Here is a 27,803-nt window from a genome sequence, read left to right as displayed (position 1 = left end):
TTTCTGTACCACATGAATTAAATATATTATCTGTCATTCACAGTACAGTGGTGGGGGGTGCGGGGGACTTATGGATAAGCCAAGACCCTCCACGGCCGCTCCTCAGGCGGAAGGGGGTGGGCAGGGGGCCTGGCCTCCCTTTGGCCTTGACATCTAAGACCCAGCCCAGTGTTGAGACTTTGGGAATACAAGAGGCATGCTCCATAGCTGGGGTGGAGGCACCTTCTCGGGGGCCACAGCCCCACACACTCCCAGTCCCCTGGGGCTCAGGGTAAGAGCCGACCCCATCCCGCCCCACCTTCCTGCACCTCAGACTGTGGGCCTGGCCTCCTCTGGGCATGGGGAGGCTCCAGACAGGCCGGAGCAAGGACAGAGCCACGGGCACTGGGGAGGAGCAGAAGAGGGAGGCTGTGCCAACACCATGGAGCTGGGGCCGGCCTGGCACCAGGCTCTGGGTGAGCCTGCACACCTGGGTGCTGCCCGTAGGATGCTGGTCCAGGGCGGGCCCACCAGCACTCGGGGATGATTAGCAGGAAGAGCTCTCGGGAGAGCCAGACTGGTAGAAGCTGGAGGCAGAGCTCCCAGGGCAGTGCGTGCTCTACTGCCTGCAGTTTTAGGCGATCCCGCTCAGACTGGGGGGGAGGGCGGGCTCCACCGAGATGCAAGAGCGTGGCCAGGGGGCCAGGGCCCCACGGGACTGGCTGGGCCACCAGCAGCACACAGGGTCCCTGGCAAGGAGCAGGCCGTGGGGACAAGTCAGGGGCAATGGGAGAGGGGGTGCGGCTCTGTCGCTCTGGGGACAGCCGGCCCCTCAGGTGGGAGGGGATTTGGCACAAACGTTGGCACCCAGGGTTCCAGGGTCCCAGACAAGGTGCCATGTCACTTCCTGCTCTCGGAGGGGAAACAGGGGAAAGATGTGCGGGCTTCCAGGGGCCTGAAAGGGTCTCAACCAAACTGATGAGGCAGGCAGGCAGGCAGGTCCCCGGGAGGTCGGGGGACACAGTGGTGCCCATGTCCAAGGCACAGTGCTCAGCTCAGCCTCTGGACTCTCCAGTCCCTGTGGGTTCCCTGCAGGTGCCCGAGGGCTTCAGGGTGGGAAAGTGCCTGAGGTCGCTCTCTGCCCACCACCTCTTCCAAGGGAAGCAGCTCATGCCTGGCCCCAGGGCAGGCAGTGGAGGGGTTGGTGTCTGGGACAAGGGCACTGGGGAGGCACATGGGAAGCAGGGAGAGGAAGCAGCCACGGCCAGCAGGGCTGCCCGAGGTCTCCCGGGCCGGCCACTAGCCCTCACGCATCTGTCCTCCGAGGCCGCATGGGCCCCATCCCGCTGCAGCTGTGCACGGTGTGACCTCTCGCCCCTGGGCCACAGCAGGGCGGGCGCAACTCAGAAGATGCTCTGCCGCCGGTTCTTCCCTCGCCCTGGAAAATGGAAGGAAAGATGTGGGGCTGCAAGGAGGAGGCGGGGGCCAAGGTCGCCTGAGATGAGCAGGGGCGGACTGCTCTGCCAGAGCCAGCAAGAGCATGCGCTCAGGAGCTGGTCAGTCCTGAGCTCTAATCCCATCCCTTCTACTCACTCACTGTGTGAAATTGCAACTCAGCCTCCCAGAGCCTCAGTCTCCTTGCCTGAGAAATGGGGAGCACTAACTAATGGTATCGACTTCAAGGAAAATTTTAAGATTAAATAAGATGCTATGTTGAAAGCACTTAGCATGTCTGAGGCCATCAGCTAGTCTGGAAATAAGTACAATTCTCCCAGGATAGAGGCTACACCCGGAGCTCAGAATTTGCCGACAGAAGGCACCAGGAAACGGGTGCACCTTCATGGGGCTACTCTCAGATGCGGCGTTCTGTCTGGGGTGTGGGTTGAGGAGGAAGACACAGGGAGGAAGCCTGGGCAGCAGATAGGGAAACCGGCCCTGCCCTGCTCCCTGCAGGCCCCCGGAAGAGAGGCCCGGGTCGGGGAGGAGCCCCCATCTCCCGGCCCTATCTCTGTTCCTCGGGAAGGCAAGCGCTGCCCACCCTGGCCTCCTCTAGTCGGGGCGGGTGGTGGGGAGGACAGGCCCCTACCTGGCTGCTGGAAGGCCAGGCCCCGGTAGCCGGGGTCCTTCTGGAGCTGGATCTCCTTCAGGGAGAAGAGGGAGGCAGCTGCGGGCAGAGAGGGCACAGGCCAGGAGACAGCTCAGTGAACCGGCTCCGCTCCTGCCATCTGCAGCCTCTCGCCCACCATGCACGGGGAGCCGGGGGCACCCCTTCAGTCAGGGCTGGCAGCCCCAGGATGACCGGGCTTGCTCCCCTTGTTATGAAGGAAAAGCCGGGGACAGGGAACCAAGCTGCTCAGCCAGACCCGGGCCCTGGGCTCTGGGCTCTCGCCCTCCTCGCCCAGACCCGCTGCCCCACTCCCGGGTCCAGGGAGGCCCCCCCAGCGTCCCCCTCGCACTCACTGTCTTCCAGCTGGTGCACGCGCTCCCCCAGAGACCGGAAGTAGGGGTGCCTCAGGGCCGCCTCTGCTGACACGCGGCTCTTGGATTCATACTGAAAGGCAGAGGGCGGCGGCTGCAGGAACCCCGCTGGCAATATGACCCCTACACTTAGTTCCCTGGCCCAGATGGGAGGGCCAGGCTGACCTGAGCAACCCCTGGGGTCACCTAGCTGCTGCTGCTGCTAAGTCGCTTCAGTCGTGTCTGACTCAGTGCGACCCCATAGACGGCAGCCCACCAGGCTCCTCCATCCCTGGGATTCTCCAGGCAAGAGTACTGGAGTGGGCTGCCATTGCCTTCTCCACCTAGCTGCTATCCCAGCTCAAGACTGGCCCAGAGCTCAGGGTCCCAGGTCCCCAGCCACCAGGAGAAAACCAGACATGGGACATAAAGAGACTGATCTCCTTTGGGGATGGAAATACAGATGCGAAAGCATACACAATTATAACTTGAATACCAGTAATACTAACAAGTAATACTAAGAACCACCCTTACCGCGCGCTTAAGCAAGACAGGCACCGTTTTAAGTGTCTTCAGCAACCTCACTTTACCCTCACAACCATCTTACAAGGTGTGAGTGATTCACTCTACTGTGCAATTGAGCCAAGCCAGGCACAGCTAAGTTCTGTAACCTGCCCACGGGCTACGCAGCTAGTGTTTGAACTGGGGTTTCCGTTTGGAGCATGCCTGCTCTGAAGTCTGGGGAGGCCAGCGCTCCTCCCGTGCCGGGGGGCGGGGGGTCCCAGGGAGCCCCAAGTCGGGCCCGGGGCTGGGACTGGGGGCCAGGGTGACGTCCTGAGGCTTCAGCTCTCTGCCTGCTAGGCCCCGGCCGGCAGGGAGCACACTCACCAGGAGGAGGCTGCTCAAGAGGTTGATGCCGTCAGGGTCCAACCTGCGGGAGGAAGGAGCTAGCGCAGGCCTGCGGGGGCGCGGCGAGCCCCGAGGCCGCTTCCCCGAGGGACCGTGAGGACCACAGCGGACAGGAGCGGGGAGGAGGGGCTACCTGGGAACGTGGCTGAGGAGCGGCTGGGGGAGGTACCGGGGGAAGTTGTAGGCTCGGAACTCGGACAGGGCCATCACACCGGGCCACGTCTCTTCCGTGGGGGTCCCTGGGGAGATGAGAAGGGGTTGGGAGGGTGAGAGGCCAGGGCCGAGGGCGATGTTGGGGGCGGGGGGTGTGGTAAGGGAGGAGGTGGGGGCAGAGAGTGGCCGCGACCACCGACCACCGGGACCCCAGCCCTGGAGGATCGCCCCGGTCCCAGGAAGTGTCCGTGCTGGACGGGGTGCTGGCGCCCCCTCGAGATGAGATGGAGGGAGCGGCAGGAGACTGACCGAGGAGTCGGAAGATGAGGTGCAGCTCCTCCTTGACCGTGGAGCCTGGGAAGAGCGGCCTCCCTGTGGCCATCTCGTACTGGATGCAGCCCACACCCCTGCAGGGAGCGATGGGCAGGGCCGACGTCAGCCTGGGCCTCCTTGCCCCCGCACTCCTGGCGCTGCTCCACCACGCTCCGCGGCACAGGGGTGGGGGGCCCAAGGCTGCCCAGGCTCCTAGCACAGCACGGCCCCCCACTGCAGTCTCCGTCTGGGGAGCTTCTGGGCTCCGGACGCTTTGAGCTCTCCCCCTTTTACTCTGTAGGGTTGGCGTCTACATAGCCAGCACCCCGTGGCAGCTCTTCAAGCTGCACTATCTCAAACTTTGTCCATTGGGAAGAGAGAAGCCCACAGATCCACTCTCCAAGGAAACCCCTGCATACCGCAGAGGCCATTCATCGGAGACCTGTGTTTTGCCTGGAAACCTGGGCCAACTTTTCATTCTACACTGAATCCTGTGTGTGTTAATTTTAATACAAAAATAATGCATCCCTTCTAAATTTTTCAGCAGAACTGATGCTTGGGGAAGATTCATCATATGCACTGTGGGGGCTCTCCTGTACCCTCTGCGTGCTCCTGGGGGGTATTTCAGAAGCACAGCCCAGCACAGTCTGTTGAGAACCAGGAAAACCCCGATGTAGCTCTGACTTAGTTCTCTGACATCCAGTTCAGTAGGATGCCACGTAGCTTTTATTCAAAGGAGGTTAGACAGTCCTTTGAAGAAGCCCATGGGGCAACAGAGGCGAGTCGGGAGGTCCCACAGGCTCGCTTACCACATGTCAAGGGGGGTGGAGTACTCCGTGGACCCCAGCAGCACGTCGGGGGGCCTGTACCACAGGGTCACCACCTCATTGGAGTAGGTCTTCGTGGGCACTGACTTGGCCCGGGCCAGTCCTAGGAGCAAACCGTCACTGCACCTCCCCGCTCCACGGCGCCCGCATCCCGGAGAGACTGTGGGGTCCTCCCAGCCCCGCAGGCTCTGGCCCTCACCAAAATCGGCCAGCTTCAGCTCCCCTCTCTCGTTGATGAGCAGGTTCTGGGGCTTCAGGTCCCGGTGCAGGATCTTGCGGCGGTGGCAGTAGGCGAGGCCCCGGAGCAGCTGGAACATGAAAATCTGCAGAGAGAGAAGGGAAGGGGCAGCCTGAGGTGGGAGCACGCCCCGCGGCTGGGGAGGAAGGGAGCCTGCACCCCTATCTTGGGGCTGGGACGGGGTGGGGGACACGACCGGGTGGAGGGGAGCTACTGGAGGCTACCTGGTTTTCCTGCCCACGTGGACGCCCCATCCTGGGCCCCACCCAGAGGGGAGGGCACAGGGCACGCAGAGGAGGCAGCAGGGTGGGCAGGAGAGCGCTCCAGTGGGGAGCTGAGAGGGGCCACTGTGGGCCGGGGAACCTGCCCGGTGCGCACACACAGAAGGGGCCATTCACTCCTGTGAGCTTCCCCGGAAGCTCCTCTTCACCCTGGCAGGTAACTGGTGCTCTCAAGTGACAGACGTGCTGGAAGTGGGAGCGTTATACCAGCCCTGGGGGGGCGGTCCATGGACAGATGAGCTGGAAGCCGGGAGGGTTACACCAGCCCTGGGGGGTGGTCCATGGACAGATGAGCTGGAAGCGGGGAGGGTTACACCAGCCCTGGGTTGGGGGGCGGTCCATGGACAGATGTGCTGGAAGTGGGGAGGGTTACACCAGCCCTGGGGGGCGGTCCATGGACAGATGAGCTGGAAGTGGGGAGAGTTACACCAGCCCTGGGGGGCGGTCCATGGACAGATGAGCTGGAAGCGGGGAGGGTTACACCAGCCCTGGGGGGCGGTCCATGGACAGATGAGCTGGAAGCAGGGAGGGTTACACCAGCCCTGGGGGGTGGTCCATGGACAGATGAGCTGGAAGCGGGGAGGGTTACACCAGCCCTGGGGTGGGGGGCGGTCCATGGACAGATGTGCTGGAAGTGGGGAGGGTTACACCAGCCCTGGGGGGCGGTCCATGGACAGATGAGCTGGAAGCGGGGAGGGTTACACCAGCCCTGGGGTGGGGGGCGGTCCATGGACAGATGTGCTGGAAGTGGGGAGGGTTACACCAGCCCTGGGGGGCGGTCCATGGACAGATGAGCTGGAAGTGGGGAGGGTTACACCAGCCCTGGGGGGCGGTCCATGGACAGATGTGCTGGAAGTGGGGAGGGTTACACCAGCCCTGGGGGGCGGTCCATGGACAGATGAGCTGGAAGCAGGGAGGGTTACACCAGCCCTGGGGGGTGGTCCATGGACAGATGAGCTGGAAGCGGGGAGGGTTACACCAGCCCTGGGGTGGGGGGCGGTCCATGGACAGATGTGCTGGAAGTGGGGAGGGTTACACCAGCCCTGGGGGGGCGGTCCATGGACAGATGAGCTGGAAGCGGGGAGGGTTACACCAGCCCTGGGGTGGGGGGCGGTCCATGGACAGATGTGCTGGAAGTGGGGAGGGTTACACCAGCCCTGGGGGGCGGTCCATGGACAGATGAGCTGGAAGTGGGGAGGGTTACACCAGCCCTGGGGTGGGGGGCGGTCCATGGACAGATGAGCTGGAAGCAGGGAGGGTTACACCAGCCCTGGGGGGCGGTCCATGGACAGATGTGCTGGAAGTGGGGAGGGTTACACCAGCCCTGGGGTGGGGGGCGGTCCATGGACAGATGTGCTGGAAGTGGGGAGGGTTACACCAGCCCTGGGGGGCGGTCCATGGACAGATGTGCTGGAAGTGGGGAGGGTTACACCAGCCCTGGGGTGGGGGGCGGTCCATGGACAGATGTGCTGGAAGCCGGGAGGGTTACACCAGCCCTGGGGTGGGGGGCGGTCCATGGACAGATGTGCTGGAAGCCGGGAGGGTTACACCAGCCCTGGGGTGGGGGGCGGTCCATGGACAGATGTGCTGGAAGCCGGGAGGGTTACACCAGCCCTGGGGGGGTGGTCCGTGACAAGCAGGCTCTCACCTTGACGTTGTGCATGCTCATGAGGTTTCCACAGTGGTCCAGATACTGCTTCAGGTCACGGTCCTGGAACACGGGGCCTGGCTCAGCCCCAGCCCGACCCGAACCCTGGCCAGAAGCGCTACCGGAGGTGGGGCCCAGCCCAGGAGTGGGAGAGGCCCCGGCTCCGAGCCACCCCTAAGCCTGGGCCCTTGGCCATTCCTGCTGGGAGCCTCTGAGAACGAGGCCCGGGCCGCCTCCACCCCTGCCCCGGCCCCACGCCCACTCACCAGGTACTCAAACACCAGGGTGAGGGAGCGCTCCGTGTGCACGAGGTCGTGCAGGGTCACGATGTTGGCGTGTTTCAGGTTCCGCAGGAGAGACACTACGGGCGACAGGCGTGCCTGAGCCCCACGTGCCCCTCACCCCTCTTCCTGGGATCAGCCTCGGGGGTCCCCACCCCAGCCGTGTCTCCTGGCCCCTAGCTGCCCCAGGCTCAGGACCCCCCCGGAGCCCCAAGCCTGCAGGACCCTGGGGTGCGCACCCTCGCGGATGGCAGTGCAGGGCGCCCCCTCCTCGTGCTCCAGCCGGATCTCCTTCAGGGCCACGAGGTTCTCTGTCAGTTTGCTGCGCCCCTTGAAGACTGTGGCATAGGTTCCCTGGGAGCAAGAACCGCACTCAGGGCCAGCTCTCCTCTGTCCAGCGCCCTCCTCTCTGTGCCTGTGCCCGGGCTGTGACGTGGGCCAGACTGCCCTGCCAACTGGAGGAGGAAATGGCAACCCACTCCAGTATTGCTGCCTGGGAAATCCCACGGACAGAGGAGCCTGGTGGGCTACAGTCCAAGGGGTCTCAAAGAGGCGGACATGACTGAAGTGACTTGGCATGCATGCCCTGCCTACCCTCCCCACCCCATACCCTTCACTGAAGTTCCCATTCCTCCAAAGCCTGCTTCTCTGTGAAGCTGTCCTTAACTCCTCCCCAGTCAGAAGGAATGTCTCTCCTGTAAGCTGCCAGCAGGCGAGGTGCCCCTCTACTATAGCATTAGCTTTGTTCTTCCTTATATTCTGTCGATGTTTACATGCAGGTCTCCTCTGGCTTCCTAGAAGGACAGGGCTACACCCTCCTCCTCTCTGTAAACCATTGCCCACCCCCAGCCTGGAACACAAAGGCCAGTGCAGTGATAACAGAAATAGCCAGTAAATACACAGCACAAAAGCTTATTCTAGGGACACAGCGCCCTGTGAGGTAGAAGAGTTACCACCTCCACTAACAGAGGGGGAAATCAAGGCACAGGGGGAGATCACTCCAGAGCTCACCCCAGGCCACACAGCTAGCCAACAGTGGAGCTGGGACGTGATCCTAGGCATGAAATACTTGCAGAATAAAAAGACTGCATTCTGCCCCAGAGTCCATCAGCCACTCCATCCTCAGGGCCTCAGGGCCTCCTCCAGGACCTGGGCCCACCTTAATACCTGCCAAAGGCTGGGCAAGACTGCATGGCCAAGAGTGTGGATGGCAGGAGCTGTGGGCAGGGGCGTGTGAGTGCAGACCAGGGGAGGCTGGGGAGACCCCTTTCTCCTCCTCGCCATCCTGCCTGGCAACCTGGCCTCTTACCTCCCCCAGTTTGTCCAGTTTCACGTATGTTTCCAGTTTCCCAAAGCCGATATCTGACTGAAAGAGAGACAGAGCATCTGTGAGCCTGAAGGCCCCCGCATATGGTCGATCGCCCCGCCCCAGGCTCCAGGTGGGAAGGGAACGAGACCCTGTGGGTCAGGGGCGAGCAGGGGGAGGGCAGTGCCAGTCATTCTCTCCCCCTCTTCTCTCTGTCCCTGGGAGTGAGTTTCTTTCTCCCAAGGCAGTGCAGGGGCCAGAGCCCGGGGTGCAGGCCTGGGATTGCCCCACGCCCTCATCACCTGTCTCCATCCTGCTCAGAAGCCTCTCAAGGACAGGAACTGTGCCTTTTTGACACCGCACCTTGAGTGTCCAGTTCAGAACCCACTTCCCTACAGCCTCCCATCGGCACACTTGCTCTCGCTTAGCACTCCAGTTCAGTTCAGTTCAGTTGCTCAGTTGTGTCCGACTCTTTGCGACCCCATGAACCACAGCACTCCAGGCTTCCCTGTCCACCACCAACTCCCAGAGTCCACCCAAACCCGTGTCCGTTGAGTCGGTGATGCCATCCAACCATCTCATCCTCTGTCGTCCCCTTCTTCTCCTGCCCTCAATCTTTCCCAGCATCAGGGTCTTTTCAAATGAGTCAGTTCTTTGCATCAGGTGGCCAAAGTATTGGAGTTTCAGCTTCAACATCAGTCCTTCCAATAAACACCCAGGACTGACCTCCTTTAGGATGGATTGTTGGATATCCTTGCACTACAACCCTTAAAAGTACGGATTCCCGGGCCCCACCACCCAGAGTCTGATTCTGTAGGCATATGGATGAGGGATCAGAATCTGTGTTTTATAAGATTCCCCAAGGAAATCTGACAGGCCAAAGCTCAGAAACACGTGCCAGCTGGCTTACTGATCTCATCTCAGTGAAGACTCTGGAACCCAGAGTGGGCTTCATCACTGGTGGGACCCAACTGCTGCTGCTGCTGCTAAGTCGCTTCTAGGGAATGGAGACTGACAAAGGAGGATCCGCTGTGGGAATCCTCTCTGGCCAGCAGGTGGCGCCAGAGGCCCAGAAACCTCCCTGGAAACCGCTGCAGGCCTCAACTGGGACAGGCTAAACCCGGGCCATGCACCGGAGTGGGTGGCCATTCTGGTGAACTCTGACCCTCTTAGGACTCACCAGGGAGGCGCGGCGGGACATTCGGGTGAGCGGTTTGGGTAGGTCTGGGCTCTCCAGCTGCAGCTTCTGTAGGAATTCCTGGGGCAAGCGGATGTCCATGGGCAGAGAGAGCCTCTTACTGATGTCCTACAGGGGCCAGGATGAGACAAGGTGTCCGAGTTTGCTCCCAGGTAGCCAGGGCTTGTGGGGCCTGCATCTCCCATCCTGGGTCTCGCTTTCCCTGTGAACAGTCCTAGCAGGATTGAATCATGGGTGGGGATTTCTTCAAAGTTGTGCTCAGAGGCAAACGTGAACATCCAGGTGGTGCCGGGTGACCTCAGGAGGTCCCTTGCCCTCTCTGGGCCTCAGAGTCACCATCTGTAGCATGAGATTCCTGTAGACACTGTGCTTCTGTAAGCCTGCTTTTCATACATTTGGGCACATGGATATGGGCCATAAGAACAGTAGTCAAATTGTCTAGCCCTTGCTGTGTACCAGGAATGTTCTGAGCACGTGGCGTATATTAACTCATTTCATCTTCATCATGATCATTTTAACATAAGGAGACTGGTATGCAGAGGCTGAGTAACCTGCTCTAAGTTACAGATCTAATCAATAGCAGAGCTGGGTTTTGAACCCCTGAAGTCTGGCTCCGAGGCAACCACCTTCCTGGGCACACACACTTGTGGATGTGTCTCTTATCACGTCCATAGCATAGAGCCTGGAGCCCCTCACCTCCATGGAGAAGCGGCGCTGGTTCTGCCGCCGGTACTGCACGCCTGGGGACAGCTGCCCGAGGTCCTTCCCACTGTCTGTGGGGGAGAAGGTGCTGGACTCTGGCTGGGGGTCTCCACCAAGAGGACCAAGCTGCAGGTCTGAAGGGAGAGGCATCAGCTACCCTCCCAGCCTCTGCCCCAGGATGGGGGCGGAGTGGGGAGTCCAGTCCACCCTGACCTCTGTCCTTCCCCACCAGGGCCAGTTGTGCTGGTGTGCAGGAAGGCAGGGGAGGGGAGGGGTGGGGAAAGGGCCCCAGACCCCTCACCCTCGTTGCGCCTGTTGTGGAGCTGGTTGAACTGCTCTGTGAACTCCGCCAAGGACTCCTCAATGGTCTCAGTGCGGGGCACGGATAGGGAGAAGCGGCGCTTAAAGTTCTTCATCTTGCTCATGATTGGCAGGGAGCAGTGGCGGGTCCTGGGGCAGGAGAGGTGAGAACAGGTGAGAACGGGTGAGAACTGGTGAGAATGGATGATAACAGGTGAGAACGGATGAGAACAGGTGAAAAAAGATGAGAACGGGTGAGAATGGGTGAGAACGGGTGAGAATGGGTGAGAACGGGTGAGAACAGATGAAAAAAGATGAGAACAGGTGGGAATGGATGAGAACAAATGAGAATGGATGAGAATGGATGAAAACAGGTGAGAACAGGTGCGAACGGATGAGAATGGATGAGAACAGGTGAGGATGGATGAGAACAGGTGAGAATGGGTGAGCACGGGTGAGAACAGGTGAGAATGGGTGAGAACAGATGAGAAAAGGTTAGAACGGGTGAGGACAGGTGCGAATGGATGAGAACGGGTGTGAACAGATGAGAACGGGTGAGAATGGTGTGAATGTATGAGAACAGGTGCGAACGGGTGCAAATGGATGAGAACATGTGAGAACGGGTGAGAACAGATGAGAACGGGTGAGAACGGATGAGAATGGATGAGCACAGGTGAGAATAGTTGAGAACGAGTGAGAATGGATGAGAACGGGTAAGAACGGATGAGAACGTGCAGCGAGTCTGGTCAACAACAAATGTGAATCCTGGGTCTTCCCATCAAGCTCTGTCAATCACCCTGTACTTGGGGGCCAGGGCGACATGTTCCTAACCGTCTTCCTTCCTGGGAATCTTATCCCCTCTGGATTCCCTGCCCCTGGGGAGATATTCACAATGTGTATCAAGAAGCAGAGAAAAGTATGGCTCATAATAGTGGCTTGATGTGCCAATGGGATCCTGAAAGCCTCCCCAGGGCCAGACGGTAGCCTTTTAGCTGCCAGAGACCTAGAGAGTTCTGGAAGGAGGCTGGGGGGCAGGGAGGACACCAGAACCAGGTGGCCCCTGGGCCAGCAGCTCTTTACCAACTTACATGGAGGAGGCCAAATATGCCAACAGCCAGTAAGCCTAACTGATGGATGTCCATAAGCTGAACATATCTTAGCCTACACCCTTGTAATGCAGTCTGGCCCAAACCATTTCATAATACTGACACCTAGAAGCCCCTCTCTGGTTTGCTGTGAGTCCCCAGGAGACAGGAAAAGAGAGGAAAGGCATGAGGGGAGGACGAGGGGAGGACCTGGCCCTGTTCCCATCTCTCCTGCTGAAATATGGGAGGTCCGGAGCAGCTGAATGTCTCAGGGCAAAGCCAGAAATTTGCCGGAAACAGATAGGGCCCCCTGGGGAGAGGACGCAGAGCACTGTCGGTCCTTCCCACACAGAAGCCAGCAGGCAGGGCCTCCACTGCAGCGCAGACAATGAAGCAGCGGGGCGGGCTGTCTGCTTGCCCCTGGGCCCCCTCCCCAGCCAGGAGGGGTTCCCTCCCGAGGCTGCGCAGCCGTCTTGGCCTCTGAGAAGGGGACATCCTGCTGGCCTCTCAGTGCTGGTGCCACTGCTTCTTCACGCCTACTCTTCCTTCTCTGTTCTGCCCTGAAAACTCAGAGTGGGGCTGTCACACCTCCCCTCCCCTCCCCTCTGTGGTTTCATAAGCTTCCAGCGTGTCCGCCCCCTCATTCTGCTCTGCCCACTTCTCCCTCAGCTACAGTGGGGCTGGGATCAAGAGGCCTCACAGGCACCCCCCACCCCCCACGCCTGCCAAGAAGCCATCAGGGCCAGCCCTGTGATGGAAGGGACCACCCTGCACTCTCTCTGGGTTTCACCCATGCACCAAGCATGGCCCCTCCCCAGAGGATGCTCTCAGCACTGCCACTGGCCAGTAACCAGTTGCCAAGGCAACCAGGCCCCTCCTGAATCCTGGTTTAAGGGATGATGGGTCAGTAACATGTTTACTTTGTGTAATGATCATATCCTTCTGTCCTCAACCAGCCTGGAAAAGGTCCTTCCCCTGGGCCTGCAGGCTCCTGACTGCCTCCAAAGGAAGCTAAGTTGAGACCTTCCAGCTCTCCTAGCTCAGACCCTTTGCTTCCTCAGGCTGGCACCTCTCAGAGAATAGGCCTCAGGTCCACACTGCCCTCTGAGCCTATCTCTGCCAGTGGGCCCTGAAGTCTTGCCAGTTCAGCCCAATAAATGAAGAGCCAGGCACTGGGGCTAGTGGTGAGTGAAGCCTGGTCCCTCTTCTCAAGGACTTGGGGCTGTGAGGGCTCCTGAGGTGAGGTTCCTGAGCTGAGAACTCCTCTTGCAGCTTCCCTGCAAACATCACCAGCCTGGAGCTTCCCTGCTTCTCCATCTCCAAGCTCATCCCCATCAGTCAACCTCAGCTGCTCCTCTGGGCTCTGTGTGATATCCCAAGCCTGCAGTCTGCAGGATTCATATGGACAGAAAGCTCCCAGAGGCTGCCAGCCACCTTATTCTTGTGTAGAGCTCACAGGGAAATGGGGGCAGGAACGGGGGCTTCCTGATGGAGGCAGTGTGTAAGTTCCAGTGACAGGAGGACCTCGACATGCCCTGCATGTTCGCTAACACCTCCCACACGACGGGAGAGTGGAGATCTCCCCGTTGCACAGACCACCTGTTTACAAGTTGGGTGAACATCAGCATCAGCAAGGAGTGTCAGAAAAAATTCCAATTCCTCGGTCTCACTCTCAGATTCTAGAACTGAAGCTCTGAGGATGGTGCCTGGGGAAATGTGTTTTTAAAAACCATTCCCAGTGATCTGAACATTAGAGCCATGGTTGGGAAGTAGCTGAGGTCCAGGTAAGGGATGGAATCTGCCCAGGTTTTCAGATGGCCCTAATGTGCTGTGATGGGGAACCCAGGGGGTGGGGGAGACACAGGAAGGTGGGGTGAATGCTGAGTGGAGCACAAGACCCCCTGGGAGGGGAGGAAATAACTGCCCTTCTCAAACTGGTGCCCCAAGCTCAGTCATGGTCATCCTAGGGGGCGGGGGAACTGGGCACTTGGCTTCCTGAGGTCTGTGTTTCGCCAAGGTGGTGGGGGGCAGTCACGTCCTCTTCTAGAAACAGGGCTCCCCATAATGCTGTCCTACAGTCTGGGATTTATGGGATGGCGGGTTGAGTTGGTGACTCAGGAATCCACCAGGAGCTGCCATAAATCTGACGCCCTCGCTCTTGCCTGGAGGGGAGGGGAAGGGAAACTCATCAAAAGCCTTGTGGGAGGGAGGTCCCCAATTTCTACAAGGCAAAGGAGAACCACTAAATTCCACCCACCCTCCTCGTGGCTAAGTTAAGAGCAAGGAGCCACTAGTGGAACCAGGAAGCATGGAAAGAGTGAAACTGGAGACGAGCAGGAATGCGGAGCCAAGCGATGCAGACGACACAGGGGGACCAGCTGCTCTCAGCCAGCCTGAGAAGAGAGAGAGGAAGTGGCTGCTGCTGCAGCAGCAGCAATGGGGGCGAGACGTCGGGATGGGCCTCCTGATGGCGGCCGGGGAGCAGGCAGCAGTAACCACGCAGAGAGTGGACACTGCTCTCCGATGGGGACAATTGGGGCATTGAACCCAGCAGGGTCTGAGTGCAACAGGGCAGACTGAGCAGTGAATGATCTGTTGTTTCCTAGCTCAGGACACAAGATGCCTCTGTCACTTCTTTCTTGGGAGTGTCAGCTCCTCAGATTTGAGGGTCAAGGGGGAAGGGAGACAGGAAAAAGGCCTGTTACCTTCGTGCAGTCGGCCCCTCACCCGCGTCGGGGGACAGAAGGGCTCAGTGTCACCCAGCCTGAAGCCAGCCCAGGGCCGGGCACAGTGTGGCCTTTGTCCCCAGGGCCAGGGAGCCATCTGGGGCTGTCCCCGGGCAACCGGTGCCAGGGGAAGAGGGAGACGCGCGTTCAGAGATGCTGGCCTGGCTGGGTGTGGGGTGGTGTTGAAGGAGCAGTCCCTCTTGGGAGCTGCAGGATTGGAAGGCAGACCCCAGCCCTTCCTGCTGCCTAGGTGAGTCCATGAAGTTCTCACCTACCTGCCATCACTTCCTCCTGGGCGCACACCAGCCAGCCAGAGAAGTGGGTCGCACAGGAGGAAGGGGGAGCCGGGCCAGGAGGACACTGACACTTCTCCAGAGGCTGCCGTGAGAAAGGGCAGGGCTCCTGGAGTGCTGGCCGGAGCGGGCACTCACAGAGCCACCATTCCAATCCTCGCTGGCTCCCAGAGGGGAACTGACTTGCTCAAAATCATGCAGGAACTTCCTGGCTGTTGCCAAGTGCACAAGCTCCATGACTGCATTGCTCCTTTTTCTCCTAGCTAGAAATGCCCCCTGCCCCTCCAGAGGCCCAGGTTGTAAGTGCTATTCTCTGCCTCCCAGGTCTCCTCCACCCTCCCCCCAAATTCAAAGCCAGACAACCCCAGATGGCAGTTCTGCGTTAACGCCAGCAGGCCGAGGACAGCGTGCAGCCATCGCTCGTAGGGATGCCATCGCTCGTAGTTCGGCTCGTCTTTCATTCCATGATTATTTACTGAATATCTACTGCATGCCAGGCGCTGTTGCTGACCCTGAGAATCTACTTGTGAACAAAATGGGCACTAATCCTGTCCTCACGGTGCTGACGCTCTAATGGGGGTGGGGAGAGGTAGCAGACAATATAGTTAAATATAATTAAATAAAATACACAGCATGTTAGATGGTGACATGTGCAAGGGAGAAAAAACAGGAAAGAGATGGGGCGTGAGAGGTGAGGTGTTGGAATTTTAAATAGGGTGATCAGGACGTCTTCCTTGAGAAGGTGGCATCTTTTGAGGAAAATTCTGAGAAGGTACCGGGGAGGGAGCTAGTCATACAGAATCTGGGGGAAGCAGTTAACAGGGAAATGGCAGGTGAAAAGGTCCTGAGGCAGAAGTGAGTTTGGGGTGGTCTGGAGAGCAGAGAGGGGCAGATCATGCTGGGTCCCTGCGGGGTCTGGGAGGGCCTGAGTGATCTGATTGGGTTTAGGTTCTAACAGGCTCCCTCTGACCGCAGCACAGGGGCTGCAGGGAGCCTGGCCAGGAGGTGGCAGTGACAGGGGTGATGGCTGGGATCAGAGTGGTACAGAGGAGGCGGGGAGAAGCGCTGGCTCCCGGCGTATCACAGAGGGGCAGCCGGGGGGATTTGCTGACAGACTGCGAATGGGGGAGTCGGGAAAGAGTCATGCGGGGCTCTGAAGGGGTTGGCCTGAGCCAGGGAAGGACGGGCGGCCACCGTGGGGGTGAGGGCGCTGGGAGCGGAGACCTGGTGGGTTTTGGGCACGAGCTTTATGTTCGCTGATGTCTGAGTGGGGGTGCTGAGTTGACACAAGGAAGGCACTCAGAAAATGTTAGCTCTCTTCTCTCTTTTCTTCCCTCGGCTTCCGGCACAGATGTAAAAATATCAGAAAAGAGGTCCATATAAAGCTCATCCTATAACACACACCCCTCACAGACATTCCTACCGTCCATAAGGCGCTTTGAGACCTTGGGATGGAAGAGGAACAGGAAGCAGGGGACGTGGTCAGCGGTGGGCAGGCCAGAGCCTCTAGACAGAGAGGGCAGGGCAGGCAGGAGGGGTCCCCGTGGCTGACACCGCCAGGCAGGGCCCTCAGCCCCCCGGTGGACAGCGTCCATTCCTGGGGAGGCCGCCAACCTGTAGGCCCTTCACCCCCTGTCCAGGAGGCGCAGAGGCTCCCCGCCCCCAGGACAACCTCTGCCAGGACCCAGAACTAACCCCCGCCCTCCGGCTGGGACACCTGGAAGACCCAGACGGGCAGATCCTGGAGACAGAGAAGGAGGCTGGCAGAACATGCCAGGAAGCTGGGCCATGGGCTCCCTCTCACAGGAATTTGGCTGCAGGCTATTGCAGAGGGCGAGGTCAGCTTTTCCTCCTAAATCTCAGGGAAGCCAGCTCTGAGATCCCTCAGGAAACCTTATGAGAAGCCTCTTTGCCTTCCTCCTGAATAAAGCCCTCACTGGGACTTCCCTGTGGTCCAGTGGTTAAGAATCCGCCTGTCAATGCAGGGGATGCGGGTTCAACCCCTGGCCTGCAAAGATCCCACACACTGCGGACCAGCTGAGCCTGAGGGCCACAACAGCTGAGCCTGCGCTCTGCAACAAGAAAAGCCCGTGCTCCACAGCTAGGGAAGGCTGGTGCCCAGCCACAAAGACCCAGCACAGCCAAAATAACAAAGAGATACAGTTTATTTTTAAAAAGCCCTGATTCACAGCCTGCAACCCAGGGCCCTTCAGAGGCAGCATCACCTTCCTTTGGGGCTCAGTCCTCCCCACTCCCCACCGTGGCCTGTGGTTCGGGTCCCAGGCCTCCAGAAGCCTCCCCAGGCGGGCACCCTCCCGACGGGCACCCTCGTGAAAGTGCGTCATCCATGGGGAGGCCGCGGGGAGGACTCTGCTCACGCCCCTCACCAGGCGCGCTTCGACCGCCAGGTTAGCTCTGTGGCACACAGCAGTCTGGCTGTGTCATCAGCACTTGGAGCACCTACTGAGTTCCAGGCACGTGAGTGCTTTTCCAAGTCCCCCCTTTTGCTTTGTTTTGTTTTCTTTTCTTTTAGGTCTCAGTCTCTGCGAGCCCAGGGCTAGGGGATGAAGGAAGTAATTTCCAACTGCCCACTTTCCGAAGCCCCGAGGGTCTGTCCCTCGTTCCCAAAGGCTGACCACCAGCTATGGTCCTCATGACACTCTCTGCTGCTCGCTTCCTGGCCCTGCCTCGGCCACTCTGGGCCCATGGGCAGGTTTTAAAAATAAGCAGGGGCCACGGCTGACCAACTCTGCACACGTCACGCGCTGGGACTTCAGAGACACCCCTTCCCCCAGCAGAACCGTGCCTGCAGGGACCTGGCAGATAGCATCTCTTCCTGCACCCTCTCACTGACCCTGCCCTGTACGGCTTGAGGCTTTGGTTTCCCTAGCTTGTAACAAACCTCAGGGGAAGCCAGTCACCCCAGGATGGCCTGGAGCCGGGAGGGAGCAGGGAAGCAGAGGCCCCGGAGCCCTCATCACCCCTCATCACTCACTTTGCTCTGAGAGCTCCAGCCTGGGGGAGAGGCCGTCAGCCTGGGCCTTTCTGAGGGGCCGGGATCCAGGGACAGAGAGGCCTGTGGTCACCCTGCCAGTGAACAGATGCTCTGGAAGCAGGGACAGAGCTCAGAGAAGATTCCCACAGCTCCTGCCGGAATGCGTGGGGGCAGGTGGGGAAGGCCTTCCAGGAGCAAGCTGGACTAACCCACAGGAAGCCGGTCAGGAGGCGGCTGTCTGGAGCCCAGGGTTGCCTCTGTCCTAGACAAGTGCACCCCAATTCTTCCCAATGGCAGTGGGAGCAGGGTGGGCTGGGGCAGAGGGAACAGCTTCTGGCAAGCAGCCAGAACCCCAGGGAGGCCTGTGCGGGCCTCGGGCGGGCAGGAGCCACAGCATGGTGAGGGATGGCGTCCTACCTGATGCAAAAGTCCTATCATGAGGGTACGTGCCGTCCGGGCCTGCTTGCCAGAAGGCTCTGCAGTTTGGAGTCATGGGAGGAGCCCCAGCTCTCCCACCTACTAGCACTGTGACCTGGGAAGACCTCAGCTTCCTTATCTGCAAAATGGAGAGAATGTCCAACCTCCTATCCAGTTGCCCCTGGCTGTGAGACCTGACTTTCTCAGTGGCCTTCTGATGACGTCACTTCCCCATTTTAAATCCTTCAGTATTAACACCACCCTCAGGAAAAAGTCCAAACTCCAGCGGCCAGACTAGGCCTCTTGTGTTTTGACCCCTGTCTCCTCCTGGTCTCTGCTCTCAGCCCTCCCTGGAGGGTCCAGCTTTCAGGAACACAGCTGACATTCTCAGAGGAAAGCACCCTCCTGGCCACCCCTGGGAAGGTCTTCCTCACTTTTCCCTCAGTAAAACTGCTCCCTGACTCAGCTGCTGCTTCCCCTGGAAGGCTGCATGTGGCTGCCCCTCCTCCCGGGAGGTAAAACGAGATGCCTCCAGACTGACATGTCCTTCAGGGCAAGAGCATGGACTGGGGCAGCTTTGCTTCCACGGCCTCACGTGGAACCTAACCTACCAGGCGCTTAGCCAGTGTTCATGGAATGAATGGGCATACTGAATTAGACCATAGCTGGTGTGCTGTAATGGCTCATTTGAGCCTCTCCTCTACATTTAAACATTAGACCCATTGAAGACAAAGACCTTACCCCCCAGGACACTCTGTTGGTGTGCAGAACTTCCTTCCACTCTCAGGCAGGCCAGGTCCTGTTGCTATGTTTATCTTCTCCTTGTCAGGCCAGCCCCAACTCTTAGCAGGTGGGACTTGAGCCCAAGTGGGTGGCCTGGCCCTGCCCTCTTCCTGGGGATACGAAAGCAAGCCCGGGGGTCCATCGGCCAGCCCAGGACTCCCTGGGACATCTCTCCTCTTCGGTTCTCCTAACTCTCCATAGGAACGGGAACCCAGGGACCGGAGCACCAGGGACGAGGGGAAAGCCAACCAAGTGTTCACATCTTCAAGGCTCAAGGCAGACGTGACCTCTTCCTCCCGCCTCCTGCCACACCCCTCCTATTCTCTCTAGCCTGAAATTCTGCTGGCCACGTGGGGCCCCTAACCTGGGCTCCCACAGCATTCTAGATGTCCCCAAGCAGCGCACTTGGCTTGCTGTATTGTAACTGCTGGCTTGTCTGTCTCCCTAGTTTGCCTGTGGGCAGGTTAAGGGGAAGGACTGGTCTGACTCATCATTACACCTCTAGCCCCTGACACAGGGCTTGGCACCGCGCAAACCCTCAAACGAGCAGTGAGGGAATCTACGAAAACCGAGTGTTCCTGGTTCGGGGGGTGTTTGGAGGTAAGTGGGCCGCCCAGAGGCTGCCAGTTGCCCACTGGACTCCAAGCCTCAGCTGTAAGCTAGGGTCTTTCCCCAGGGCAATAGGATCATGGGGTCGGGGGTGCTGGGGCAGAGACAGTGGCTTCTGGCCCAGCAGCCGCGCTCCCAGTGAGGTCTGTGCAGGCTTCAGGGTGGGCAGTTGCCATAGCTTGGTGAGGAAGAGACAAGGGATGGAGACGATCCTCAAGAGAGGTTCCAGATGAACCTGCGCTGAGTTGGGGTTCCCAGGTCTTGTGGGGAGGGGGCTCGGCAGGCCCCGGGGCCCTCCTCCTGGGCTCCCATCCCCCAGGGGCAGATTTCCAGGGCCTCATGGGTCACATATACTACCTGGGCTCAGACCTTGACCTTGACCCCTACAGATGACCCCTCCTCACCCCAGACCGCCCCATCAGCCCTGCTGATACTCCATCACTCTTTTTGGCTTCCTGGGGCTCAAGGAATGAAGCCACATATATCATCTTCTGGCATTTTCTTTTTTGGTCTTTTTTGGACACCCAGCCAAGGCTGGCTTGGAATCTCTGGAGAAGCTGTGGATTTCTAAGTGATAAGGTGGGGCGAGGTACCCTTCTGTCAGCTCTGGTCCTGGCCGTCCCAGACATCCCAGACCAGGGGCAGGAGCAAGGAGCCGGGGCAGGCAAGACCTCTGTCTCGTACATCTGCTTCCAGACCAGGCCCACCCCAGCTCCCAGACAGAGGAGACCCTTTTCCACTCCTTTCAGCAGCGTGCATTAAAGAAAGACCCTCAAGGAAGGTCCCTCACCTACCATCAGTGTTTTTAAAATTCCAGAGTCTGGAACATTTTCTTAAGTCTTCCTTGCTAAATTTCAGTGGAAATAGCTCATCTGTTTCCACTCTGTTTGCCTAAGCACAGAGCCTGATGCCCACCATCCTCTATTCAACCAACAGGAGGAGAAATAAAGAGCACCCAGGTCACCGTCCCTTTAGTCTTCCCTCGTCCAGACTGAACAACCTGTCGGGGATCTTTGTTAACATCTCTGGTTTTTTCACCACACCCAACTTTAGCAACAAACGGCAGGGGCTTTCAAGCACGCATCCCAGGGGAACAGCTGCCTCTCGAGTAGTGAGGGGGCCGGAGGGGAGGGTTTCCCACATCTCCAGACCACATTCCTATTTATACTGCACTCCCCGCACTCCCCACCACCAGTCTGGCCCAGAGATGCCACGCCCGCATTCTGAAGGACCCTGGCCAACATTCTCCACCCTTCAGGGCACGCTGGCCTCCGCACACTCAGCGTGGCCTCCCTCTCACCAGGCAGGGTCCAAGCAGCCGCTGCAGCCACGACCACCGCCCTGCTCCTCTTTGTCTCCAAAGCCCGCTCTGGGACAACTCCGAACATCCTATGCTTTGGACGTCCAGTCAGCGGCACCCACCGCTCAGAGCTTGGGCAGCGGCGTTGGTTTCTCCCAGTCCCGGTCTCATTCCACAAGCACCTGCCCAGCACCAGGCTCTAGGCTCGGTCCCAGGCTCTCATACGTCTCCCTTCCCCCAGCCCCTGGTTCTCCGGCTTCCTCCTCCCTCCCCTGTCTGGGAGCTCACTTCCTCTACCTGGCCCTGAATGTCAGGCTGCTCAGAGTTCCCTCTTTGGTCCTCTGTTCTTCCGTCTCTACACTCATCCTGACGACCTCAGACTTTCCTTCAGTGGAAACCACCACCCACGTGCTGATGACTTCCAGATTCACAGCTCAGGCCCCACCACGACCCTGTGCCTCACACACAGGCCCGAATGCCTGCTGGGCACCTCGGTCTGGATGTTCCCCCAGGCTCTGGGATATTAGAATTACCCCACTGGGCCTAGGACAGTCCCTGAGACAGCAAGCAGTTTGAGATGTGTATTTAAATGAAAAGGGCATTTGTGTACAACTTGTAAAAGCTGTGTGCTAGGCATATATGTGTCATACATGTTCACCCTATAAATACATGTAGACACTGTCTATAATCCAGCAGGACACACACACACATACACACAATAAATATATATATGTATATATTCCAGAAGGCTCTAAATTAAAATGCTAACAGTAGTTATCTAACTGGGTAACAGAATTACGAGTGATTTTAATACCTCCTTTTTGCTTATTTGCAGCTTCTAATATTTCCATAATGAACTTTCATTGCTTATGTTAAAAGAACAACGCTTCTTTCTAAATGAAAAGAAAGTATTTTTAGATAGAGATTCCAGAACTGTTTAGTGCAAACCTTGGGAGAACTATGATTATCTAAGCAGGGTGGGCAAGCATTCCTGTAAAGGCCAGACTGCCAGTATTTTAGGCTTTGTGGCCATACGGTCTCTGCTGCCGTCACACAACTCTATCCCCCTAAAAGTACCCACAGACAGGATGGAAACGAATGCATGGCTGTGTTCCAGTAAACCTTCACTCGTGGACACTAAATTTCATGTATTATGTAATTTTCAAGTGTCACAAAATATTACTTTCATCTTTTGAATTTTTCCCAACCACTTAAACCTATAAATATCATTCTTAGCTCACAGGTCAGACTAATATAGGCTGGATTTGGCCAAGAGCCATGGTTCTTCAAGCCTTGCCCTTTGGCATCAGTGCCTGTATGATGTTTGAATCCCACACCCACTGCCTTGGGAAGTACTTTCCCTCCTCCCGTCTGACAAGGAGGCCTTCCAGGCCTTCCTCATCCACCAGAGCTATGGCAAGGGCCAGCTACCCCGGCCTCAGCTGGGGGAAGGCCCTGCACTTCAGAGTTTGGGGGATCAAGACCCTCCTGGGGTCTCCAAGGACAGCTCCCCTTGCCAGCAGGCTTGGCAAAAGCTGGAATCGCAAACCAGCCATCCTGGACAGGGTTCTAGGAATCCCCAGGTCTGTGCCCTCATCTACCAGGTGAAGAAGGGAAGACTCAGAAAGGGGAGCAGCCTGCCCAAGGCCACTTGGACGACGGGGTAGAGCCAAACTAGAACCGAGGGCTTGTGACTCTGAGCTCAGTGCCCGTTCTGGGGTTGGAAGGGACAGCAAGGGTCTGGCCAGAGATGGCATTCCTTGCACCGGGCACCATTATCAGGGACATCAGCTGTCCATGGAGAGCCGCCTTGCCCAGGGAAGCAGCCAGGCAGGTCTGGCGTCAGCCCAGAGCGTGGCACCCGGCCCAGCCGTGGCAAGGGGTGCTGCCAGCTGAGCTCCGTGCCAGGAACAGGGAGGGGCTTAGGGCCCCCTTTCCTGGCCTCAGCCCATGGCCTACTGGTAGAGGGGGTCTAGGGACCCAGCACTGCTGATGTCACAAGCGTGATGCCCTCCAGCACAGGACCTACTCCCTACCTGCTTCCAGGTGCTGGATCCTGCCAGGATGTGGGGAAGGACAGCTATGCCCACCCCCTCCCCGGGCCTGCTCTCTCAGCAAGAATCTCCTTTGCTGGGTGGCCAGGGCCAGAAGGGAGAAGCAGCCCTGTTTCCTGAGGGGACCCCCAAAGAAAGAAAAGGGGAGGTTCCTTTATGGAAGCGAGGGGGGAGGACAGAAATCATTCTGGAGCTTTGCCAGAGCTTCTCACAATAATGATAACATGGAGAGGGCGCTTGGGGTAAGGGAGCGTAGAAGTGTTTTAAGAATAGTTTCCTCCCCAGCTGGGGGCCTGAGCCCTGGTTTCTACAGGGATCAAGGAGAGGGCAGGGTTCTGAGAACCGCCAAATGCGGTCCGCTGACTCCGTCTGCCACCAGCCCTTGGTCACGACACCAGGTAAGGCAAAAGGCGAGGAGTACCGTTGACATTATCTCATCGGAATTCTCATGAGGCAATACTGTTCCTCTCTCCATTTTCTAAAGAAGGAAACTAAAACTTGGGTGAGCAAGGTCTTTCACCGAAGGCAACCACTTCCTGAGCAACAGGGGCAGGATCTGAACTGACCCCGAAGTTCAAACACTGCCCCCACCCATGGCGGGCAAGAGACACACCCTCCACACACAAAAATGAATGAACATGCCAGCACGCCGTCATTAGCAGGCCACTCAGGACTTCCCTGGCGGTCCAGTGGCTAAGACTCCAAGCTCCCAAAGCAAGGAGCCCAGGTTTGATCCCTGGTTAGGGGACCAGGTCCCACGTGCCACAACTAAGAGTTTGCATGCCACAACTAAAGATCGTGCACGCTACAGGAAGATCGAGGATCCTGCGTGCTGCAACTAAAACCCAGGGCAGCCAAACAAATAAATATTTTTAAAAATTATCGGGTCATCTTGTCTATACCGACCCCTCTATTTCCAGGAAAGACTTTATTTAACGTCAGAAGGGTGGGGTGGGAGCACAGGGTGAAACCACTACCCAGAGTTCCCAGGCTCACCACTGCCCTTCAGAGGTCCAGGTCAGCGTCTCCAAGACCAGGGTGTCCTGTCTTACCAGGGCCGCTCATGCTGTCAGGGAGCCTGAAGACCCTCTTGAGTTCAAAGGCGCTTCTCACCCTGCCTCCTTACCGCTCCTCCTCTGTAGACGGGACCCTGAAGATGGCACGAGCTGGGGGGCTCTCCTTCCAACGGGAGGTCTGGCTGAGATGCGCCCACAGCGCCCCCTCTTCCTAGTCTGCTGCTGCGCCACGGGCCAGCTCCTGCCAGGCCAGCCCCGGGCTCTGTTGTGATCCTGGATCCCAGGCTGTCTGAGCGGCCATGAGCCCAGCCTTAGAGCTGGCTTCTGTGTGCATGCAACGGCACATGGGCTTTGGGGCCCACGACAAGACACTGGTCTGCTCCCACCCCCAGAGATGGGAAAGTGCCTACTCAGCAGCTGATGCCAGGAGGGCGAAGGGTCCAGGGTGGACAGAAGAGAGATGTGACTCACGCCCAAAGGGGCGAAGCTAATTGGGTGAGTCTGGATCCGGGCCAGCCACTCCCTCCCAGACAACAGAGCAGAACTGGGCCCGCAGTTGAGCACTGGGGGAGGGTCTTCTTACCCCAGGGAAGGGAGGCCTGGCGGAGGGCCCTCAGAGCAGGAGGCTGTTAGCTTTCCAGCCCCCACGGCCCACCCCACTCCTCTTGGAAGCTGAGATAGAGGGGAGGGTAGAGTCCCAAGGCACAGCAGGTCCCCTCCTGGCAGGTTCTCATCTAAGAGTTCTCATCCACCTAGCCCCCACTCTCTTACACAGGGACCTCCTCCTCAATCTGGAGGAATGGAAAAGATACTGCTAAGGGCCCAGCTTGATGAGATTAGGAAAGCCTGCCTCCATCTCTACCCAAAGCCAGGCACAGTGCGATAACTAGGAATTCGTTCCCAAACAACAAATAAAACCACTGGTTATTTAGCATTTGCCAGGTGCCAGGCAGTGTACATCACTTCATTTAATTCAGGTAACAACCCTCCCTGTTATGACCTCCATTTCACTGATGAGGAAACAGGCTGGGAGAAGCTCAGGAGTTTGCTGGGAGAGAGGAGTCACACAGTGAGAGCATGCTGGGCTGGCCCTCTCCTTTAGATCTCAAACTCAGAGTAGGAAAAAACAAATCAGAGAAGGGATAGGTGGAGATACTGAACAAAAGTCCAAAGCAGGGTGATCCCAGAAAGTAGAGGCCAGACTGCGGTAGGAGCTGGGAGGGGCCAAGCCAGGCATGGGGCTTGTCTACCTGGGCACAGGAAGGTCAAATCACCAGAGGACAGTCTGGGTCTGTAGGGAAAACAAATGCAGACATTAAGGCAGCTCCCTCTCCTCGAGGCCCACGGTGAGGGGGCACTTCCAAGGCAGGCAGCTTGATCCCACGAGGTCTTAGACCAAGAACTTAGTTGCTCCTCAGATCAGGTGCCTCTCTCCCACAACCCATGGAGAAGCCATGCTCTGCCTGGCACAGGACAAGTGAGAGAGTCCTTACTCAGAGCACCAGCCCCCATCCTTCCTTCTCCAAGGACCAATACAGAACCAGACAGCTCCGGAGTAGGCTGGGGTCTCCCTTGATGGGGGCATGAACTAAGAGCCAGGGGGCTTGAGGTCAGAGGAAGTGGGATCCCACCTATGTGGATCTGGGGAGAGTTGGTGTCGCAGAGTCTCTGTTTCCTCACCTAAAGTGGGATGATAATAACAGCTGTGGTGGTGCTACTGGTAAAGAATCTGCCTGCTAATACAGGAGATGTTAAGAGATGCGGGTTCAATCCCTGGATCAGGAAGATTCCCTGGAGGAGGGCATGGCTTCCCACTCCAGTATTCTTGCCTGAAGAATCCCATGGACAAAGGAGCCTGGCAGGCTACAGTGCACAGGGTCACAAAAGTGGCACATGGCTAAAGTGACTTAGCACGCACTCATGCATAAATAATACCTACCTCATAAAGTTATGTGACATACTGCTTGGCTCCCCGTAGATAATTGATAAACGGTAGCCACTGAGGCATTAAGAAATCAAATGTAACTTACTGAAAACTACTCTGGCTCTAGAAACCCCAGTAGGCTTGGGAAGAATGAAGGCTCCTGGCTGAGGGTGGGCAGCCAGAGGGAAGAGTCCCAGGAACCAAGGGGGTGGGGAGTTTGCAGGGCTGGGGGGAGGTGAGGCTCACAGGCTCATCAGTTGCACAGGAGCTGCCTGAAGCAGGGTAACCTGAGACAGAAGCTCTCCCGTGGCAAGGTGACCCTCTCTCCAGAACACCTTGGGATGCAGACCCAAACCTAGGAGCCAGTATTGCCTGGGGCCATCTTTGCCTTCCCCCAACCCTAAGCAAGGGGTCCCAGACACCCCCTGCCCCCGGCCCCCGCCCAGGTCAGAGGAAAGGTAGGGGATATCTCTGAGGATGCACCTGTCAGCCAGACATTCCAGCATCCTCCTCCTAAGGATTCTGCTCCCCCAGGCCAGTGTCCAGGAACGTGCTGTGTGCCTGAGCCCGGTGGAAAATGCCCCACGAGCACGCTGAATCTCACAGGGCGCCGACACTGGCGGGCCAGGCCAGTGGTGTCAGTGAGTCACAGGGCTCAGGACGCAGTTGGGGAATTGCTGAGGGCTGGGCTGGGGGTGGGGATGAGGTTCTGGGGAGCTGTCTCCCACTCATGCTGTAGGGAAGGAGTTCAGAGAGGATCAAAGGCCCCTGGTGCCCAGCAGGGTGTTGATCCCAAGCACCAGAGATGGAGATCAGTCACTGTCTCAACCGCAGGACTCCCACCACAAGGCCTGAAGACAGCTCCAGAAACCCTGGCCCCCAACAGGCAGAGAAGAGAGGCCTCCAGCCAAAGCTGACTTCAGATTTCTGATTCCTGATCATCTCCTCCCCTCCCCAAGAATCCTCAGGCCACATTTCCCAACTGGCCACCCACCCTTCCCATGACTAAATTAACCTTTTGCCTGTTGCGCCTGGGTGGGCAAGGGGCATTGCCCCTTTGGTTGGCCTGGGAGAGAAGAGCCCCCCGCAACCCCCGCACCCCCACACACCCCCTAGCGCTGGAAGCTGCAGGGCTTCACGTGTCCTGTCCTTCCACCTTCGCCCTAGGGCCATGGCCTCCCACCCGCGCCAGACTGTCTCTCTGGAAAGTTCACCGGAGCCCCGAAAGCCCTTCAAGGCGGGGTCTGGTCCCACACTGGCGGGTTCTCCCATTACTGTAGGCTCCTGACCCTTGCCCTTCCCAGGAGGAAGGGAGCAGAGAACGCGCCCGATTCCCGACCGGGTGAAAAACTTTGCTTCCTAGGAGCTCGGGGGAGGCCAAAGTGAGTTCCGCTGGAGACGCCCGGGAGGGGCGGCGGACCTGAGAAGGCAAAACAGCCCTCCGTCCTAAGCGCCTGGACGCGGGGAGCCGGCCTGCGCAGGGAGGGCATCGCCCGCCCCCCAGCACGCTGGCCCAGCCGCCCGGCGATCGCCGACCTCCCCGCGTCGCCCTGGAGTCGCCCTGCAGCCCCGGCCCCTTGCAGAAGCAGACCTGCGCCTTTAAGAGCCGCTGGGTTTACCTTTGCTCCGTTTACCCGGCGCCGCGCTGCCCCCTCCTCCCGGGCCCCCCGCCCGCCCGCCCGGCCCGCCAGCCGCCGCGAGTCGCCCGCGGACTCACCGCGCGTGTCCTGGGGGCCGCGGTGCGCCGGCTCCCGCCCGCGACAGCCGAGGGGCCGGGCCCTGCGCCCTGCTGGGGTCCCTGCCCGCGCTCGGAGCTGCGGCCGCTGGTCGGGAAAGGTGAGCGGCTCCCGGGAGAGGCTGCAACCTGAGCGGGAGGAGGAGGGGAAAGGGGAGGTGGGGAGGAGGGCGGGGAGGAGGGGAGAGCCCGGCCCCCGCCAGAGTTTTTCACACGCACGGCCCGACTCCGCCCCCGGCTCGCCCGCCCGCCCTGCCCACAGCCGCTGCCAATCC

The 27,803-nt window shown here is 58.7% G+C and overlaps 1 protein-coding gene across 1 annotated transcript; it reads right to left on the bottom strand.

Moving 5' to 3' along the window:
- CDK18 (cyclin dependent kinase 18) lies at positions 1 to 27,593 on the bottom strand. The gene is made up of 16 exons (XM_061382022.1): positions 27,511 to 27,593; positions 10,593 to 10,741; positions 10,286 to 10,425; positions 9,572 to 9,697; positions 8,395 to 8,451; positions 7,325 to 7,439; positions 7,071 to 7,165; positions 6,805 to 6,867; positions 4,837 to 4,960; positions 4,620 to 4,740; positions 3,808 to 3,905; positions 3,479 to 3,584; positions 3,325 to 3,367; positions 2,440 to 2,530; positions 2,066 to 2,143; positions 1 to 1,417 (listed from the first exon to the last, which is right to left on the bottom strand). Exons 2-16 carry the CDS (start codon positions 10,714 to 10,716, stop codon positions 1,383 to 1,385), a joined length of 1,416 nt encoding a protein of 471 aa, XP_061238006.1. The 5' UTR covers positions 10,717 to 10,741; positions 27,511 to 27,593; the 3' UTR covers positions 1 to 1,382.
- Positions 27,594 to 27,803: the final 210 nt, after the last annotated feature.

Source organism: Bos javanicus, chromosome 16, assembly GCF_032452875.1.
Source record: "Bos javanicus breed banteng chromosome 16, ARS-OSU_banteng_1.0, whole genome shotgun sequence".
NCBI lineage: Eukaryota > Metazoa > Chordata > Mammalia > Artiodactyla > Bovidae > Bos > Bos javanicus.
This window is presented reverse-complemented; position numbering and strand designations above follow the sequence as displayed.